General features: G+C 47.8%; 1 protein-coding gene and 1 long non-coding RNA gene across 2 annotated transcripts; one reads left to right on the plus strand and one right to left on the minus strand.

The window, feature by feature from the left end:
• Nucleotides 1–634: 634 nt before the first annotated feature.
• On the minus strand, nucleotides 635–9,360 carry UTP11 (UTP11 small subunit processome component). Its single transcript, XM_073317641.1, has 8 exons — nucleotides 9,220–9,360; nucleotides 8,611–8,672; nucleotides 7,360–7,462; nucleotides 5,673–5,786; nucleotides 4,566–4,659; nucleotides 4,073–4,203; nucleotides 1,543–1,653; nucleotides 635–919 (listed from the first exon to the last, which is right to left on the minus strand). Exons 1-8 carry the CDS (start codon nucleotides 9,349–9,351, stop codon nucleotides 836–838), a joined length of 831 nt encoding a protein of 276 aa, XP_073173742.1. The 5' UTR covers nucleotides 9,352–9,360; the 3' UTR covers nucleotides 635–835.
• A 577-nt stretch (nucleotides 9,361–9,937) lies between these two features.
• LOC140900455 (uncharacterized) lies at nucleotides 9,938–19,201 on the plus strand. Its single transcript, XR_012155640.1, has 3 exons — nucleotides 9,938–11,585; nucleotides 14,829–14,885; nucleotides 18,448–19,201. It is a non-coding gene; the product is annotated as an uncharacterized lncRNA (long non-coding RNA).
• The last annotated feature ends 1,945 nt before the right edge of the window (nucleotides 19,202–21,146 follow it).

Below are 21,146 nucleotides of genomic sequence, written 5' to 3' on the forward strand. Positions count from 1 at the left end.
TGGGATAGATGGACCTTTGGTCTGACACTGTATGACCGGTCTTATGTAGGTAATTCATCACTTGCTCCTACACCAAAATTTTTTATTCTAGCTTCTTAAGGTATGAATATACATACAGTGCTGCAGCGCCTCAGCTGTACCGAGACAGCTGCACCACTGCAGCGCATCTGGTGAAGACGATCTATACCGATGGGAGAGAGCTCTCCCGTTGGCATCAAATAACCACTTCCACGGGCGGCATAAGCTGTGTCAGCAGGAGAAGCTTTCCCGCAGACACAACGCTGTGCACATGAATCCTTATGTCAGTGTAACTTGTCGCTCGGGGGGGTAGAAGAGAGATGCAATGGAACAGAGAAAATAGATGCTTAGAGATTGATCCTAGACTTTTACCGTCTAGAGCACCAGGACAGGAGAGCTGCTCTGGAGCCTTCACCAGACCTAGGCAGATCACCATCCCCTAGCCACAAACTTTACCCCTGTCCCTGGTCAGGGTCCAGTCTCCCCTTTGTTTGTGTATTGTGCACACAAAATGCCTATCAAAAACGTAGTTACAAACTCAGCATCTCTCTCTTGGGGTTTTCACCAAGGTATCTGGACACCTCTTCTGGGGTTTCCAACGTGTAAATACCAAAACTGAAGCAGAAATCTTCTTGGATTTATTAAATAGAATGTGTTATAGTTACAAATACCCACAGGGCTTACTTTGACAAAACATTAAACTGCAGTGAAAATAAGCCTGATGCTGACAAAATACCAGCATTCTCCATAAGAAGCAACACATTTGTTATGTCAACTAGATCTACACAAGGACGTCAAAAACTATTTCCCAGAAAAATTAACGTTTCCGTTGGAATTTGAATTTGTAAACAGGTGGGCTATTTATGGTTTCTTTCTTCACCTTCACTTTGTAAGTTTTGTCCTGAAACGAAAACAAACAATTATTTTTTTTCCTATCAAATGATGAGAGAAACGTACCCTATGGGGAGAAAATGGAAGTGCTGGTGGAACTGGAGGTGCAGATTAGCTTCAGTGGTAACTGGGCAATTCCTCATCTTTAGTGGGAGTGGGCAGAAGATATTTTCATCTGCTTTTTCGTCTAATTGTGGTGCTAGCCACACAACCCCTTTCTGTGACTGGCAAGTCCCCACTGACACAGAAAATCTCTTTAGAGTCATTGGAATTTTGAGGATCTGTTCCTAATCTAGAGAGACCACAACCTCCTCGTTCCTCCCTTCTGCTACTCCACAGCTCCAGTTTCAAATTTACGCAGCACTTTACAGTAGATTGATCAGGCTACACAGAGAACTGACTCTGCCCTAAATTTATGGAACACAGGCCTGAATGGGTTCAATATCATATAAACAAGTTATCTGTGCTACCATTACAGCAGGAATGTTTCTTGGTAACTTTTATAAGGAGCTACCTGAAATGCTCCACAACAAGTAAGGAAACGTGGACACACACATACACAACCTGTTCTCACTTCTAAGACCCTCAACAAGTAGAGTCCAAAGAACAAGAGTTAAGTCTTTGTTCCCTCACCAAGAGGTCTTTGCGTGCCTGGATCTTCTGAGCAATAATAAACATCTTCTTTTCACGCTCAATACGCTGTTTCAGGAGGCTGTACTGGTGCTTCCTTTGTTGGGCTAATTTCTGAAGGAGGAAAAGAGCATTTTTCAGTAGAGCAAAAGAACAAGAAAAATATATTCTCTCCCTCAACTCATCCCAGGCTACCAGGGATCACACTTAGGGTGACTCTCTGAGTTTTTGATTAAACAAAAAACCACACAAGTTCCACAAATGAAAAGTTCTATTGAAGTACCCAATACCAATTTTGTGGTTGCTTCCAAAAGGCTCATTGTTTAACACCTTGAGCTGAGATTTCCTTGCACATACCATATTTCTAGCAGGGACCTAAGGGGTTAACACAGGCAAGATAATTAGGACAACAGGCCTCTAGGACTTCTCCGATGATATGTGGCTGGAATCTTGGTTTCACAGCTCATCCAAAAGTCAATATGCCACAGCAGCAAAGGACCTCCTAGCTTCTTCTTCTTCTTGTCCTTTGTGACTAAAAATGATGCTGACATTTTTACAGCTTGTAGGTGTGGTTGTGGCTAAGACCACCAGTGCATGAGTGGCAGTCCTTTCTGAATGAAGGGCAGAGCTTGCTCAGTGCTGAGAAAGAGATTACAGTCTATACCTGCTGAGTCTGCTGCTGTTTACACTCAGCCACTATATGGCTCTTGAGGCACAGAAGCTGATATTGAACTGGATAACCTTCTAGCACCATGCTGGGTTTTAGCTCTGTACTGATTCAGAGCAAAAAGGGTCACCAAGACCAGTTCCTGAAGTCAAGATATTGCTTGGAGACCTCCCAGTCAAACAGTAACCCACCTGATTCTGCTTAACTTGTGAGAGCTGATGGGCTCAAAGCACAAGGTGGCACGGCTGCAGGTGTGACCTCATTAATATCATTGAACAGGACAGTTCCCAACATGTTTACAATGTGACTAAGTCTTTGGAAGAGGAGAAAACCCATCAGTTGAAACTAGTCCAACCACTTTAACGCCAAGCCAGAGTGAGAGGGCTGGCAGGAGGGAGGGGAGTGGGGAACGTTATCTGACATCTGATTTAAGAAGAACATGCTGCAACCTTATGAGCAATTTTAAACACCTTTATTTTTACCTTATTGCACATACTGACTCAAGCTTACAAGACTGCCCAATATATCCAAACTAATTAGGAGGCATTTATACTGCTAAACCCATGCTTAGCTGCTTCTGAGAGAGCGAGAACTGCTAAGAAATTAAAACATCAGGAGCAAAGCTGGTGCTGTCTAAGCAATTCAAGCTGGAGAACAGAGGCCCGTGTGAAACATATTTTAAATTAAAGAACAGCTAGGAAATGAGATTTCAGCCTAAATAGCTTCACAGGAAAGAGGAGGAGGCAGAGTACTGGATCACAAACCCCACTGTGTTCAAAGACAGAAAGAAAGAGAATCCAAGTATAACTTTATTAACCAAAAGCCATAGAAATAACAGAGAAGACAAATCTCTGCATATATCCAGGGTATTATGATTGCCAGGTGCAAAGGAGAGGCAGAGTCTGTATATTTGTATCTACTAAAGCCACCCATTTCACAGGAAGCTCCTCTGTATCCCCACTTAGGGCTACAAGATTCTTTTTTTTTTGTTTTTTTGAAGTGCTCAGATGCAGCATTATTACACTTATATATATATATATAAACAAACAAATGAATGAAGTCTCCCCATACCAGAACTTCTTAAAATCCTGGAATCCCAATAAAACACCATTTCTATAAGGAACAGAGACAGCAGTAAAATACCAAATCTGCACATGGAGTCACCAGTGGTTCTATCTGTACTTCACGCTGTACTTCCCAATAGCACTTTTGGAGTGGATACTGATGGTTACCACAGTGGAAGAGAATTAACAGGGCCATAAGAAGAGAGACTCCTAAGAAAAAAGTCCACCATCCGTGCAGGACTTGTAAGATGTAGCACAAATGCTATTAGCATCAATTTAAACTGCCTCTTTTAGGGAGCAAAACTATCAAAAGACAATGAAGCTTCTGCAAGAGACATACTCAGCAGCATAGTGTGCACTCATGCTATGCCACCTTACTACATATGTTCTGCCAATCCATCTCAAGCCTGACATCCAGCACCATTTCTTACTCCTGTTCTGGTAAGGAAAGAATGCCTGTCATGCCCACTGTTTTGCAGTGCAGACAAGTGTCCCTAATTCACCAGGATGTGACTAAACTGCTTTTCTGCTTCTGGTCTTAGGGAAGATTTGACTACAGGATTCCAGATCTGAAAGGCTGGCACCATGAGTACGGATGCCAATCAGTCCCTGACTCTTAGTCACTGTGCCCCTCAACCCCTGGTATCACCAACAAAAAGCCTTAGACTAAAAAAGCAAACTTGTTCACCCAGAGAACGCTCCAATGGACTCTTCCTAGTGCCTGTTACATTTTTAAAAGTAAAGTGCAAGGACCCCATTTGCTACTGAATGCTAAATCACAAAGGGTGGCAAAAGAGTCTACCTTTAAATGGGCTGGCTGAGTGGCTCCTTTTACTGTTTCCTTCTGCAGGGTTTCAATGGTAGGTCGGTTATACACTCTGTCCACTAGCTCTGGGGATGTGTTCAGGTGAGTTGCAACATCAAATTCTTGAACTAAAACCATTTTTTTAAAAGAATTTAAGATTAGTAACGAGAGTTCAGCAAATTTCTTGGGACAGATTCAGCATTTCATCCAAATATGTGGCTTATACTTGCTAGGAGATGGAGAGTACTAGGTCACTTTTTGCCCTATGCAGGTGTGAGGTCCAGCCCAACGGCCCGAGCAAGCGGGACAACCCATCTCCTTCACTGTTCAATAATGAGCCCCAGAGCCTCGGACAAGTCACCATTTCTGAGACAGGGTTCCCCTCAAAGAGAAAGGTGTGAAGGAACAACCACACAATTTTAAAGATTTGGGGACAGCCTAAAGATGCTGAAGGGAAGTTCTTTTTCAATAAATAAAGCCCTAATCTTACCTTCTTTTTTGGTATCAAAAAAGAACAGGTGCTTGTTTGATCGCTTCCCCTGAGCGTCCAGCAGCTGGAGCTCCGATTTCATCCTTTCAATTTTCTGTGGGGAGGAGAAAAAACTGAGCCTTCAGCAGTGGGCAATGCTTCCTTTGTGCCTCAGCAACACATACTTTCTTAATATCTAAACTCTTCATTCCTATTAATTCTTTTGTAAACAGATAACAACCAGACAATTAGTCCATTGTTTACATTTGTGTCTCTTTGAAACCTTGTCAATTCAAGAAGAATTTAAAGTACTATCCCTCTCCGAACCCCTGGTTAGGTTTGTAATTTTACAATCATTTTCCTATTTTTCTCTCCTGTTTGCTGCATGAGAAAGCCACACAAACAAGAGGAAACTAACCACATAGATCTCAGAGTAGCAGCCGAGTTAGTCTGTCTTCGCAAAAGGAAAAGGAGGACTTGTGGCACCTTAGAGACTAACCAATTTATTTGAGCATAAGCTTTCGTGAGCTACAGCTGAATGCATCCGATGAAGTGAGCTGTAGCTCACGAAAGCTTATGCTCAAATAAATTGGTTAGTCTCCAAGGTGCCAAACTTCTCCTTTTCTTTTAAGCACATAGAGGAAAGAATAGAAATGACTATCCTCAAAGTACTGGCTAAGACACAAAGGCTTTTGTTTCTCTAGTCTCATTACAGAGATCTTAGGTGCTATTGTAACAGCAGATATAACATTTTCAGACAGAACTTGATCTAAATTGACTGCATCCCTTTAAAACTAAACAGTTATTTCAGAATCAATAATTTTCAGTTCACGCTAAACATCAGAAACGAGGCTAAGCATTTAATGTCTAAAATCTACATAAAGTTTTACGATAGTTTATCCAGCATACCATGCACTGTCTAAGCAACGGAGCAGTCTAGGACACAGTTTCAATCAAAGACCCCCATATACAACTGAGCTGTATTGACATTTTCTTCTGTCATTTCTGGTATGACTGAAATCTGACATGATCAAACAAATGCCTATCAGCCAATGGAACAAACGAAGTTAAAATGTATTCATTATGAACAAACTGGACGATAATGAGAGGATCAGTAAAGACTATTACCTTAGCCTCTGCCACTCTTTTCATTTCTATATATTTGAGATCCTGTGTCCTCATCACCTTCAGCTGTTCCTGGGTCACCTCTTCCTTTGGCTGCTTAATTACATGAACTCCATCCTAAAAGCAAACAAAGTACATTAACTGCAGAGATGAACACGCTCCTAAAAGTAAGGCCTTGTCTACACCAGTGGTTCTCAAAGCCGGTCCACCGCTTGTTCAGGGAAACTCCTGGAGGGCCGGGCCGGTTTGTTTACCTGCCGCATCCGCAGGTTCGGCCGATTGCGACTCCCACTGCCCGCGGTTCGCTGCTCCAGGCCAATGGGGTCTTGGGAAGTGGCACGGGCCGAGGGATGTGCTGGCCGCTCTTCCTGCAGCCCCCATTGGCCTGGAGCAGGGAACCATGGCCAGTGGGAGCCGCAATCGGCCAAACCTGCGGACGCAGCAGATAAACAAACTGGCCCAGCCCGCCAGGGGCTTTCCCTGAACAAGTGGCGGACCGGCTTTGAGAACCACTGGTCTACACTACAAAGTTGTCTCAGCAAGAGTTATGCCGCTTTACTTAAAGCACTTTAATTAAAATCGCTATTGCATGTCCATAGTAGTTCCTTGTGTCAGCAGAGTGCATCCATACTAACAGCTCTTGCTGTGGTAGCTTTCCCACTGTGCAACTGGCTGCAGGGTGCTTTGGGAAGGGCTTGAAATGCCTCATGAGGCAGGTATAGCATCACATGATGCAGGTTTCTCAATCCCATCATTCAAGGGGCATCCTAGCAGATTGTCAGTGGCTTTTCAGCTGGATCATGTGATGGGGGGAGGGGCAGGTGGGGGGCAGGCTGACTGACCTATCTTGAAGTGGGGGAGGGGAACCCAACACCCCCCCTGCCCTCTCCCTTGCCAGCCTCCAGCTTTGCTCAGCACAGCCTGCAGTTGTGATTCCCTGTAAGTTTTCCCACAGCCTCCATAGCTTCTGGGAGCAGCATCCCGGGCAGCTCTGCGGGCTCTCTGTGCTGAAGAATGTCAAAGCAGTCCCCCACACCCGCTCAGCCGCAGTCTGCCTGCTGCTGTGTACCTAGCGCAGGGCAGAACAAAAGGCGCATTCCAACAATTTGCTCTTTGCGCACTCAGCTGCAAGATACTTTCCAGAGGGGAGGGGCACATGCCTGCAGATCAAACCAGCGAGCAGAGCGGTCATGGCAGGCATTGTGGGATACTGGCGGAAGCCAGTTCCGTCGACAAAACGAACAGCAGAGTCTACACTGACGCTTTGCTGCTTTAACTTTACAGCAAAAGGCTTTATGCAGCTTGTTGAGGTGGTTTTGTCAGCAAAACGGCAGAGTTTTGCCGCCAAAAGTAGCTTTGTAGTGTGTACACCTCCCCTGTTTTGCTGACAAAAGCTGCCTTTTGCCAACAAAACTTTGTAGTGTAGACAAGGCCTAAGCTACTAGGGCAGAGGAAGAGCCCTTCAATGCCCTACTCTTCTAATAAAGACTCCAGAGGGTAAAATGAGCATCTCCCCTGATATCAGGAGCAGGCCACTCTACAGCCAGCCACAGTGGGTACCAGGCTATTTAATCATATATAATTTTTTTTTTTTATGGGGGAGGGGGGGAGAGGCAGAAGAAACCCAGCCATTCATTACTCAAAGCAGAATAAGGCCACCCTGTCTGAATACAACAAACCAGATTCTCACCTGGAGGTGCACACGGGTCATTTTAAAATAAAACTCATCAGGATTTTTCTCCAGGGCTTTCTTGCGAAGTGCTTTGAGCACATTCTGTTTCTTGTGATAGTCACTGAAAAACAAGACAGTATGTTTGACACCACCTGCATTGACGTGGGCACAGCCACCAAATGAAACACTCAATAATGATGCTAAATCCTCAAGAGCCTTGCAGCAGCACAAAAGACATTTAAACAGAAGGAGAAATCCACAGACCATTTATCCCCTGGATTTATTCCTTTCTCCAAGCTGCCAGCATGATCCTCTCCACCCGGCTCTCGCATCCCACCCCCAGTCTCAGGGAGAGCAGAGCCCACAGACCTGCAAGAAGCTGGCCACCGAGGAAAGGGGGTTTGGTGGTCGCCACTGTAAGAGTGGGCTCTTCTCCACCCAGGGCTCCGCTCTCCACACCAGACACCCAGCGTTCACACGGACCCTGCCGGTCCCACCAGCCCAGGAGGATGCCCAGAGGAGCCAAGCCAAGCCCCGGCCGCAGGCGCAGGGCCCCAGGGAAGCCGGGGGCGGCAGGAAACCCCGAACAAGGCGACCTCCGCTCCGGCTGCACCGCGCACTGACGGCGGGGCCGGGGCCGCGGCCGCGGTCAGCTCCCGGGGACCCCCCCGGAGACCCCCCCCAGCCCCGGAGACCTCCGCCCCCCCGGGGGCCCCGCCCCGGGGAACCCCCCCACCCCGGGACCCCCGGGGACCCCGCCCCCCCCGGGGACCCCCCCGGAGACCCCCCCAGCCCCGGAGACCTCCGCCCCCCCGGGGACCCCCCCCCAGCCCCGGAGACCTCCGCCCCCCCGGGGGCCCCGCCCCGGGGAACCCCCCCACCCCGGGACCCCCGGGGACCCCGCCCCCCCCGGGGACCCCCCCGGAGACCCCCCCAGCCCCGGAGACCTCCGCCCCCCCGGGGACCCCCCCCCAGCCCCGGAGACCTCCGCCCCCCCGGGGGCCCCGCCCCGGGGACCCCCCCCACCCCGGGACCCCCGGGGACCCCGCCCCCCCCGGGGAACCCCCCCACCCCGGGACCCCCGGGGACCCCGCCCCCCCCGGGGACCCCCCGGGGAACCCCCCCACCCCGGGACCCCCGGGGACCCCGCCCCCCCCCGGGGACCCCCCGGGGAACCCCCCCGGGGACCCCGCCCCGCCCCGGGGAGCCGCCCCACCCCGGGACCCCCCCGGAACCCCCCCCGCCCGAGCCGGGCGCGGCGGGACTCACTCGGCGCGGCGCTTGTAATCCTCCTTCTTCTCCAGCAGGCCCAGCTGCCTGCGGGACCGGGGCTGGAAAAGCGAGACACGGGGCTGAGCGAGGCGCTGCCGGCGGGGCCCCGGGGGAGGCTCCCGGGTAGAAGGGACGCGGGGGGGGCGGCCCGGCCTCGCGCGCGGCGGGCTCGGGGGGGGACTCGGGCTCGGGGGGGGGCCCTGCCTCGCGCTCGGCGGGCTCGGGGGGGGGGGACACGGCCTCGGGGGGGGGCGGCCCTGCCTCGCGCGCGGCGGGCTGGGGGGGGGGGGGACACGGGCCTGCCTCGCGCTCGGCGGGCTCGGGGGGGACGGGACACGGCCTTGGGGGGGGGGGCGGCCCTGCCTCGCGCGCGGCGGGCTCGGGGGGGGGGGGGGGGACACGGCCTCGCGCGCGGCGGGCTCGGGGGGGGGGGACGGACACGGGCCTGCCTCGCGCGCGGCGGGCTGGGGGGGGGGGACACGGGCCTGCCTCGCGCTCGGGGGGGGGGGGGACACGGCCTCGCGCGCGGCGGGCTCGGGGGGGGGGGCGGTCTGGGGGGGGCGCGGGGGCCTCACAAGGGCCCGACGCGGCGTCTCGCGGCCTCACCTGTCCCCGCTCCCGGTGCTCCCGCTGCCCGGCCTTGGCCGCTTTCCTGAAGGCGGCCGCCATGGCGCAGGCTGCGGGGGCTCGGCCGGATCGGGCCGGGGCCGGGGCCGCTCCCGGAAGCGCCCTCAGCATCCGGGGAAGGGAGGCGCCCGCTGCGCCCCCGCAGCGTCCACCGGGCCCCAGCCCCGGCGCGGCTCCCGGAAAACGTCAACTGAGGCGCGGGGGTCAGGGGGTGCCCGGGGGTGCAGAGGTGCCCGGGGGTCACGGGGTGCAGAGGTGCCCGGGGGTGCAGAGGTGCCCGGGGGTCCGGGGGTGCAGAGGTGCCCGGGGGTCACGGGGTGCAGAGGTGCCCGGGGGTGCAGAGGTGCCCGGGGTCAGGGGGTGCAGAGGTGCCCGGGGGTGCAGAGGTGCCCAGAGGTGCCCGGGGTCAGGGGGTGCAGAGGTGCCCGGGGGTGCAGAGGTGCCCAGAGGTGCCCGGGGGTCCGGGGGTGCAGAGGTGCCCGGGGGTCACGGGGTGCAGAGGTGCCCGGGGGTGCAGAGGTGCCCAGAGGTGCCCGGGGGTCCGGGGGTGCATCGGTGCCCGGGGGTCACGGGGTGCAGAGGTGCCCAGAGGTGCCCGGGGGTCATGGGGTGCAGAGGTGCCCGGGGGTCATGGGGTGCAGAGGTGCCCGGGGGTCCGGGGGTGCAGAGGTGCCCGGGGGTCCGGGGTCACGGGGAGCATGGATATCAGGGGGTCAGAGGCTCCAGGGACACCTGCGGGTCAGGGGTCACAGGGAACAGAGACTCCCAGGAGTCAGGGGGTTGCTGGGGTCAGAGGCTCAAGGGCAGCGTAGTTGAGAGGGGTAAAAGGGATCACAGGGCTCAAATGCCCTTTGCCTTCCTGTCCTGTATCACTGGACTGGGGTGGCCTTGGCTCCCTCCCCCCACATCCAGCCTCCTTGGGTGCTCTGCTCCTCCATCTAGCAGAGAAAGGTACACCGCCATCTAAATGCTGGGAGTTGGAGCTAGACAAACTCAGACTGGAAGGAAGTGTACATTTGTAACAGTGAGAGTAAGTAACCATGGAAACAACTTCCCCAGGGTCATGGGGGAGTCTCCATCACTGATCATTTTAAAATCAAGATTGGGTGTTCTTCTAAAATATCTTCCCTAGGAATATTTTGGGGAAGTTCCATGGCCTGTACTATAAAGGACGTCAGGCTAGATGATCACAATCATAGAATCCTAGAATATCAAGGGTGGAAGGGACCTCAGGAGGTCATCTAGTCCCACCCCCTGCTCAAAGCAGGACCAATTTCCAACTAAATCATCCCAGCCAGGGCTTTGTCAAGCCTGACCTTAAAAATATCTAAGGAAGGAGATTCCACCACCTCCCTAGGTAACCCATTCCAGTGCTTCACCACCCTCCTAGTGAAAAAGTTTTTCCTAATATCCAACCTAAACCTCCCCCACTGCAACTTGAGACCATTACTCCTTGTCCTGTCATCAGCTACCACTGAGAACAGTCTAGATCCATCCTCTTTGGAACCCCCTTTCAGGTAGTTGAAAGCAGCTATCAAATCCCCCCTCATTCTTCTCTTCTGCAGACTAAACACTCCCAGTTCCCTCAGCCTCTCCTCCCCCCTAATAATTTAAGCACAGTAGGTCCATCAGGCCTTGGAATCTATGAAACTGGGCAGGGGTGTTAAAACCAGGCCGGGTGCAGATCCACAGAGTTCAGTGGGAGAGCCATCCCTGTCTACACTGTTAAGTATGAGAGGGGTAGCCATGTTTGTCTGTATCCACAAAAACAACAAGGAGTCTGGTGGCACCTTAAAGGCTAACAGATTTATTTGGGCATAAGATTTTGTGGGGAAAAAACCCACTTCTTCAGATGCATGGAGTGAAAATTAAAGATGCAGGCGTAACTATGCTGAAACATGAAGAGAAGGGAGATACCTTACAAGTGGAGAACCAGTGTTGACAGGGCCAGTTCAATCAGGGTGGATGTGATCCATTCCCAATAATTGATGAGAAGGCGTCAATTCCAAGAGAGGGAAAATTGCTTTTGCAGTGAGCCAGCCACTCCCAGTCACTATTCAAGCCCAAATTAGTGGTGTTAAATTGGCAAATGAATTGTAGCTCTGCAGTTTCTCTTTGAAGTCTGTTTTTGAAGTTTTTTTGTTGAAGTATGGCTACTTTTAAATTTTACAGAATGTCCATGAAGATTGAAGTGTTCTCCTACTGGCTTTTTTATGTTACCATTCCTGATGTCTGATTTGTGTCCATTTATTCTTTTACGTAGAGACTGTTCGGTTTGGCCAGTGTACATGGCAGAGGGGCATTGCTGACACACGGTGGCATGGATCACATTCGTAGATGTGCAGGTGAATGAGCTCCTGATGGTGTGGCTCATGTGGTTGGGTCCTCTGATGGTGTCGCTAGAGTAGATATGGGGACAGAGTAGGCAACGGGGTTTGTTACGGGGGGATTGGACCACCACCACTTTCACAAAATTATGATGAATCTTGAACAATGTCTTGTGAGGTATCACTGGAAAAGTCATAATCTGTTACACGCATTTCAACAGGAATGTGAGTCATCATTGTGTGTGAAGTGATGAGATTTTGCTATAGATTTGTTACTGAAACATGCTGTAAGTCTGGGAAACATCCACGGACTAGTTCCTTAGAAATAAGGGATTAGGAACACAACCCTTAGATGTCAAGCCTCACGTAAACAAAGGATGTAAGCAAGAATTTGCAATTAATCTGAAGGACTGAATGCAGGGCATGACACAGCAAGGATTTTTCCAGCACTGGGAGGAGAGTATAAAATAAGGGACAATGACATCACCAGGCCACCTCTCCTCCTCCCCATATTGAAGGTAACAAGATTGTTTGGAAGACGTAGAAACATTTGAACTGGGAGGGAGTGGTCCTAACTGGAAAAACTTTCCAGTTGGCACAGACTACTATAGGGTTTTGGGTAAGAGAAACCTTATCACTTCAAATTTGATTTAGCTTGGTAAAGTTTAGGAATTGGACTGCAATTGTATCTTTTATTTCTTTTTGTAATCAGTTCTGATTTTCTATGCCTATACCACTTATAATCACTAAAATCTGTCTTTCTGTAGTTAATAAACTTATTTTAATGTTTTAGCTAAGCCTGTGTGTTTTTGACTGAATTTTGGGGAATCTACTCAGGTTACAAAGGCTGGTGTATATTCGTATCCTTTGATGGAATGACAAACTAATTAATAAAAAGAAAAGGAGTACTTGTGGCACCTTAGAGACTAACCAATTTATTAGAGCATAAGCTTTCGTGAGCTACAGCTCACTTCATCAGATGCATATCGTGGAAACTGCAGCAGACTTTATATATACACAGAGAATATGAAACAATACCTCCTCCCACCCCACTGTCCTGCTGGTAATAGCTTATCTAAAGCGATCATTAGGTGGGCCATTTCCAGCACAAATCCAGGTTTTGGAGGGTGAGAAAACCTGGATTTGTGCTGGAAATGGCCCACCTGATGATCACTTTAGATAAGCTATTACCAGCAGGACAGTGGGGTGGGAGGAGGTATTGATTCATATTCTCTGTGTATATATAAAGTCTGCTGCAGTTTCCACGATATGCATCTGATGAAGTGAGCTGTAGCTCACGAAAGCTTATGCTCTAATAAATTGGTTAGTCTCTAAGGTGCCACAAGTACTCCTTTTCTTTTTGCGAATACAGACTAACACGGCTGTTACTCTGAAACTAATTAATGAGCTTACTCTGATCAAGGGGGTCTTGAGCAAGGTAAGACTCAGATTTTTGGGGTGCAAGGCTGGCACGACGGGTAGGCAGGTGTTGCCCCATTTGTAATTCAAGAGTGGCTAGGCATAGCATTCTGGTGTATGTCTTGGGGGGTGACTTGCATGCTGGAGGCTGGGGTGAGTGGGCGCAGTGGCAGCTCACACAGCAAAACGGCATAGTGCACACCAGACTGGAGAATTCAGGGGGCACAGCAATTCCACAGCCCAAAATATACTCTGGGGCATGTCACACTCAGTCAATAGGCTTTCTGCAGTATTGCCAGTGCCGAAAAGGTCCCCAAAGTCACAAGACTGGCTTAAAAGTCATTAGGTTTTTTTAAAGGTGGCATCTTTTTATTTGGCATCTGGTTTTTAATCTGTAGGTCACACTGGGAGTCACATTTGCAAGCTCTTCTCCTCAACCATGAGGGCTGGCAACTTAATTGTTTCTCTTAATCCTAGCTGAGATTCTCAAGTACATAGTCACTTATCTCCAGGAACTGGGACTTTAAGTAAAATATCAAATATTGTGAGACTTGTAATAACATTGTGAGAATGGGTAACACTGTTTCTGTGACCTAATAGGGCTTTTCATTTCAACTTCTGTGGTTCATTGTGGAGTTATTTTTATTATCTCACATATGAAAAGCTCTGGGCACGACTGGTTCATTTCAGCTCCTTCACAGCCAAACCTGGTGGCAGGGACTGCTTCAATTTCTCAGCCTTTTCCTCGTCTGTGATGGCCAGAGTGTAGACATACCGGCTGCAATGCACCTTAAATTTCACATTGTCTGGGAGGCTTGCAAACTCCCCAATCCTCAGTTCAACATAATGACACAACAGCCTGATGCAAGCCCCTTCACAGTGAAATGGAGGTAGGGAATACAGAAGATTTTGCAGCATGTTAGGGTATTTGTCATCTGAAAAAAATCAAACAAATGGATTTTTGTTTTGTTACAGTGACAATGCCTCTCTAAATTAATACTATTAATTATGTTAATCTGTGATAAAATCATTTTATTCTATTGAAAATATTTGACTTTGAAACTGTGTTACACAGCTGTTGAGAGAATTTAATAGCTTAAAACAACTGTGATTTGGTGTGCTGTTTTCTCAACATCCTACAGGAGAGAGTTTTGGCTCAAAAAGTCTCCTGGGGCCAGTTTAATTCAGATACTTCACTAGAACCCAGACTTGTCTACAGAGCTAAAGGCAGTGTCTAGGATTTAAGGGTTTAGACAGACATTGAGGGGGAGAAGGGATCACATTTGGGATCTCCACATTTGCATCTGTCTTCAGACACCTTGGAAGTGCCTTTCTTGTTCATGGTGGCAGCAGTCTGTCTTCAAATGAAAGGGTGGAGCCTCCCGCTGAACACTCCCCTTCTCTATTTCCCTCCCCACAGTTCTCTGTAATGTGGATAGTATGCGTGTTTCCCCATTGCAACTTCTTTGGCTGGCATTGCCACATTTACAAACAGCCTTGTGTCTTAATCCAATTACAGCACCCTGGGACCTTGGAAATTTTACCAGAAACCCTCATTTGGCTGAACCACTAAGATTTATTTATGAAAATAAAACCTAGAATACTTGACTAAAACTTCTGCAGATAGTTGTCTATTCCTTGCCAAGCTGTGGCAAAGTCAAAAATACTAGAAATAAGTTCTTGCACTGTTAAACAACATTCTTTTATTGATTCTGTTACTTGCTATACTGAGATATGTATCAATCAAGAGTCTGATATTGGCTGTGAGTGTTACGACAACATAATTGAAAGTCACTGAAAACCTGCATTTTGACTGGTAACAGATTTGTCACATCTCTGCAGGTTCCTGTCTTCGTACCTGATCACTACGAGACTGGGAGATGGAGAAGCAAGCCACAGGTGAAAATAGACCCTTGAGTTTCTGTTTCTCTATATACAATAAAAGTGTTGCCCATTGACATAGATACCATGGGTTTAATCCTGCTTCCATTGAGGTCAATTGTAAAACTCTTATTGACTTCAGTATGTGCAAGATTAGAGTCCTAAAATACATATATTTTCTGCCATGGCTTATTGTGGCTCAGACCTTTGCTCTCTCCTGCCTTTCCTCTCTTCCACTGGTTGGAAGCATCATCTGTTCTCTTGACATCATGCGTGTTGGTGAATTCCAGGATTGATGTGGCAGCAGTTGTGAATGTCCTGTTTTCTTGTAGGGAAGTTTGTCTCTTTCCTATGAAGACTGTTGAGCTCTCTCTTGCTGATGAAAAGATAGAGGTTTTGTTTTCACACCAACAGCACAATCTCTTTATAACATTAGAAGAGATGCCTCTGTTTAAAAAACAAACAAAAAACCTTATTGACTGTATGGGGGCTGGGTGGCTCAAAGAAATGGGTTATGGAGACTTCAATTTTTAGGTTTTAAGCTTGATTCTGACCTAGATCAAAGTGAGTGAATATTGTTACCATTTTTTGGCTGTTGAGTGTGGATTCAACCTAGTTCCAAATGGGCGTAACCGCTTGTCATAAAATTAATCGTCACAATTCAGAGTAGCAGCCGTGTTAGTCTGTATTCACAAAAAGAAAAGGAGTACTTGTGGCATCTTAGAGACTAACAAGTCTCTACGTAAAAGAATAAATGGACACAAATCAGACGTCAAGAATTATAACATTCAAAAACCAGTCGGAGAACACTTCAATCTCTCTGGTCACTCAATTAGAGACCTAAAAGTGACAATTCTTCAACAAAAAATCTTCAAAAACAGACTCCAAAGAGAGACTGCTGAACTGGAATTAATTTGCAAACTGGATACAATTAACTTAGGCTTGAATAGAGACTGAGAGTGGATGTGTCATTACACAAAGTAAAACTATTTCCCCATGTTTATTCCCCCCCCCCGCCCCCCTTCCTCAGACGTCCTTGTCAACTGCTGGAAATGGCCCACCTTGATTATCACTACAAATGGTTTTCTTCCCCGCCCTGCTCTCCTGCTGGTATTAGCTCATCTTAAGTGATCACTCTCCTTGCAGTGTGTAGGGTAACACCCATTGTTTCATGTTCTCTGTGTATATAAATCTCCCCACTGTATTTTCCACTGAATGCATCCAATGAAGTGAGCTGTTTCAGCTCACGAAAGCTTATGCTCAAATAAATTGGTTAGTCTCTAAGGTGCCACAAGTCCTCCTCATCATCACAATTGGCACTATTTGGTCTTCTGGTTGGCAATCTGAGCTCAGACACAAGTACAATCATTTTGGCTAGACTGTGCACCAAATAGTTTAGATTTGACTTTAAGGCTATAAGCTTCTTGGGCAGGGATTGTCTTTATTTTTCTGTCTTGAACAGGGTGGGGAAGATAGCATTTAACAAATACATTGTATAATGAAATGTAAGAAATCTGTGCAGTTGGTGACCATGTGAATCACTTTCTATATCCTGCGCCTCAGGTCCCTATCTGTGAAATGTGGATAGTACTTCCCTACCTCACAAGGCCATTATGATGATAAAACCCATTAATGATAGTGAGGTGCTCAGATACTTCAGGTGATGAAGTCCAGATAAGTACCCAGATAGAGCAGAATCCCCAAATTACCACTTAACCTTAACTTGAGCTGTAGTTCCCTTCAAAATTACAACAGACTTTTAGCACACTGAGGAAAGATCTATTCAATGACTTAATGATGGAAAAACAAACCTTTACTATGATCCAAGTGACCTCGCTAGTCTAAACAAAGAGTGAGTCACCAAGGAAGGAGTGACCCTGGGTGTAGCATCTGCAGAGAGTGACTTAAAGCTGAGATCTACTCAGTACAGCTCCTAGTGACTCAACTGGCAGACAGAAGATTCTGACAAAAGAGAAAACGGGAGGCTATAATCCAAACTGAACTAAACCATAAACTTTGAGCTGTGCAATGGACACCTCTCTTGAAATGGCTATTTGCCTCCAGTATTCTAGTTCCAGACAATTTGGCTGCATGATCGATCTATTGTACGTCATGTTCCCAGTGTATCCTATATACCAAAATTAGACATGTACTAGAAAAAAGTGAAATGTGGCAAAGATTTTCCTTCCTTGGTACACTCCATCCACTTTTACAATGTTATCTTTACTCATGCTATGAGGAGAAATTGAAAACCAGTAGTGCACAAACCACACACAAATTGGAGGTTTGTTTCACAGATGCACCAAAAAGATACCTTAATTTTAGAGATGGCATCCAGCTAGAATTGTGTGAATCTGTTAATCCTCTGATCTTAATGAAAACTTCCAATCTGAGTGCTGACCTGGAGTGGGTGGGTGTCATATATGACTTGCTTGCTGCATTCCATTTCTTCTTATAATTCATTGGCCTTTCTGCAACATTCCTTTCTTGGATTTATACCTTTTTTATGATCTTGAAATTCATCTGTGGGGTTCCCTCTTCTCCTCATGGAACCACAATAAAGTTGTTTTCTATTCTTTATATCTAAATCTTCATTTAGCACAAAAATGGCACTGCTAGAACGGATTCCTGGTTTGATTTACTTAACTCCACTATTCACATTTGAAGGTTTTCTACACTTCCTAAGCACCTCACTGACTATAATATCAGCTTAATATCTGATATGTCCTTTCTCAGAGAATTCTACCATGCCTTTGCAAAACACAGACTCAAGGATTTAACAGGTCTCTTCATCTCTAACTACTGAGAATTTAAGTCCATTTAAAGATTTTGCTTTTCTCTTATAAGACCCTTTTAGATTTTAGAAATTTTATGGTGCGTTTTTGTTCTTTTGAAGTTCCGTGTGAGAGATTTCCTGCCAGCAGGAATCTGCTTCAGACTGGTCTGGATTTTGGGCAGGGATCCAGCTCTATTGGCTAGCTAGGACAGGCCCCAATGAATAGAAGATGAGGGGGCAAAAGTGGCTGGTAAGCCCCTAACATTACAAATGCTTTTGTGGCCACATCTTCCGCTGATGTAAATCACAATAGCTTTATTTAAGTCAATGGAGCTATGTCAGTTCACAGCAGCTGACGATCTGTCCATTTATGTTTTAAAAAGAGAAGAAAAATCCCAAACTCAAGCAAAATTTACCTCTGCAGCCTGGCCTGTGGATAATGTCCTGGTTTGTGTCATGTTTGAGATGAACAAAATGCACACATTATTTATTTCATCTGCCTTTAAATGTCAAAATGGGTAATAGACAAAACTCTTGAAACATGAACTAATACGTGAGAGACCTAATTAATTTAGAAAAAAGTGAGAAAATTAGGTTTTTTAAATTGTATCTAATTTAATTAGAATTTTACAGTTCAGTTAGCAGCAAAAGAAGACTCTGTTGTAGGAGCTGTGGGTCTTTGTGAACTGACTGGCTATGTGGTCTGCTAAGGGCAAGAAATAATAGGCAGATGAATGATCCTTCCAAAGCAAAATCACACAGTCCATCCAGGTCTATCAGATATTCTGTCCTATTTGTTCTCAGATGCTCCTGTTCACTGTAAAGTAAAGCAATTGATGAAACAATAAAAGGCACCCAACACAAACAGCAATTCAGCAAAACAAAGAGAAACAAAGATAACTGAGGAACTGCACCTTTGTCCATAATGAAGGGAGGAACCAAGGAGAAAGCAAGTGGCCAGACACTTCTTGTATTTAATATGTTTAAATGATTACGAAAATTCTCATTTCTGCTGTGGCACTCCCTACAAAATCCAGGGTTGCAGAGCAAGAGAACACTGTGATTCCTGGCTTGATGAGCACAACAGCTCCCAGGAGGTGGTGCTCCAGGGCAAGAGATGGAGGAGGTTGGTGCAGACATTTTCAAAGTACCTTTAAGAGAAAGGATTCAATGCAGGAAAAAGAAAAAGAGTACTTGTGGCACCTTAGAGACTAACCAATTTATTTGAGCAGTTTCACAAGGCTCATTCCCTTTCCAGCAGCCACTGGCTGCTGCCAGGACTTTCCCAAAGTACAGCAGCTAGTACATCTCTCTGGTGACCTCAGAGAAAGAACAGTGGGAAGAGCAGCTCTGACTGAAGACTGTGGCTACCGTGAAGCCTTATTATATGTTGTTTGCAGGCTTGTTGTCGCCATGTTGGTCCCAGGAAATTAGAGAGACAAGCTGGGTGAGGTAATATCTTTTATTGGACCAACTTCTGTTGGTGAAAGAAACAAACTTTCAAGCGACACAGAGCTCTTCAATACATATTTTCCTGCCAATAAAGTTTAATTAAACTGAACTGAATTAAATTAATTCCTTGGTTCATCTACAATTTTTATATCTGTCCTCCTCCCTTACACAACTCTGGGTTGAACTTTCTTCTTATTTAAACCCAAAAACTGAACTGATTCTACAGGCCCACTGTGGTAGTTTCAGAGGAACAGCCGTGTTAGTCTGTATTCGCAAAAAGAAAAGGAGTACTTGTGGCACCTTAGAGACTAACCAATTTATTAATTGATTAACTGATTAATTGATTAACTCCTTAATCACTGCCCGTATGTCCAAACGGAACTTAAAGGATAAACGGAGATCTTGTCCATTCCCTGACCCTTAGGAGGAGAGTCCTGCTCTGCAGCAGGTACACTACGTACATGCTTTTCTATAGCTGTAAATGACATTGACATGCTTTGTAAGGCATGTTGGAGAAAAAGTATAATGACAAAAACTGGATTTAAAAAGATTGAGAATAAATGAACTCATCATTAAGGGAGTTTGAAGGACCCTAATGTAACCTGAATTCCTCCTAGGATTTTAGGGAGAGCTGGTTTTGGCCTTCTGCTGAACTGAATTTCTTTGGAAGATAGTTGGAATATTTTCATAACTGTTTATGTCCATGCTTTGCAAATAATGCAAACTGAGCCTCTGCTGTCCCTCACTCAGGGCTATTTATGCAGTGTGGTAAGCCTATCTACTTGGCTTGGAGCAGGGACTACTTTTGGGGAACATCATAAAAGGCTGTGAAGGAACACAACATTATTAGCACCACACATAAACCATAGATGTGGGGGACACTATGAAATCAAAAGGTAGCAGTTTTGAGTGCTTCACAGGCAATGGCAGGGCAAGCTTCCCACACACATTGCTCTCTGCCAGTCTATCTATCTCTAGCCTTTTACATTGTCAACCATTGTAATGGAATCTGAGGGATTGTATCTAAACTCTGCTTAGAAGGGCCCCCTCAAGAAATTAGAGGCTGACTGGCCCATTCAGTATCACTAGTGTGACTTCTCATTGCAGGGGCATTCTGCTGGTAAGGTAGATACCCATACACTAGGAATGGGCTGAGACGGAAACATCAATTTACTAAGCGGAGGAACAGACTGAGCACAATCAGAGGGTAACAACCTTCACTCCCTCCTGACCTTGGGCAGATTCAAACCCAGGGCCTAGAGGTGACGAGATGCTCTTCATCCCCAGTCCTCTGCACCACCAAGGCCTGTCTGCTGGCCTCATGCTGAAGGGGAGGCAAGCTGTGAGAGAGTCAAGAAGATTTGGGTCAGGGCTAGGCTGGGCCCGTCCTGTTGGCAGCTCTTCAGTGGCCTTCCTCCTGACTGCCAGTGGGCGCCCAAAGCCCTGGTTTGCAGAGACCAATCACAGGATTTCAGGAGGGAGTCTCTAGGGTTAGGCACGTACTTGTGCAAATTAATGCCCTTCCCCCAGGGCCCTTGCACCCCCAGCATCCCCGCTCCGGCCCTTCTCTCTAATGCCCTGCCTCCCCAGGCCCTTCCCCCCAGTGCCCTGCATCCTCCCCCCCCAGTGCCCTCCCCCAATGTCCTGCCTCCTTCCCCCCCGTGCCCTCCCCCGTTCCCCCAGTACCCTCCCTCCCCACCTTCCCCCCAGTGCCCTGCCTCCTTCCCCCAGTACCCTCCCCCCAGTGCCCTGCCTCCCCCCGTGCGCCTCCCCCCAATGTCCTGCCTCCTTCCCCCCGTGCCCTGCCTCGTTCCCCCAGTACCCTCCCTCCCAGTGCCCTGCCTCCTCCCCCCCAGTCCCCCCTCCCCCCCCCAGTGCCCTGCCTCCTCCCCCACCCTTCCCCCCAGTGCCCTGCCTCCTCCCCCCCAGGGCCCTGCCTCCCCCCAATGTCCTGCCGCCCTGCCTCCTCCCCCCCAGTGCCCTCCCCCGTTCCCCCAGTGCCCTGCCTCCTCCCCCCCCGTTCCCCCAGTACCCTTCCCCCCAATGTCCTG

Source organism: Lepidochelys kempii, chromosome 19 (assembly GCF_965140265.1).
Source record: "Lepidochelys kempii isolate rLepKem1 chromosome 19, rLepKem1.hap2, whole genome shotgun sequence".
Lineage (NCBI taxonomy): Eukaryota > Metazoa > Chordata > Testudines > Cheloniidae > Lepidochelys > Lepidochelys kempii.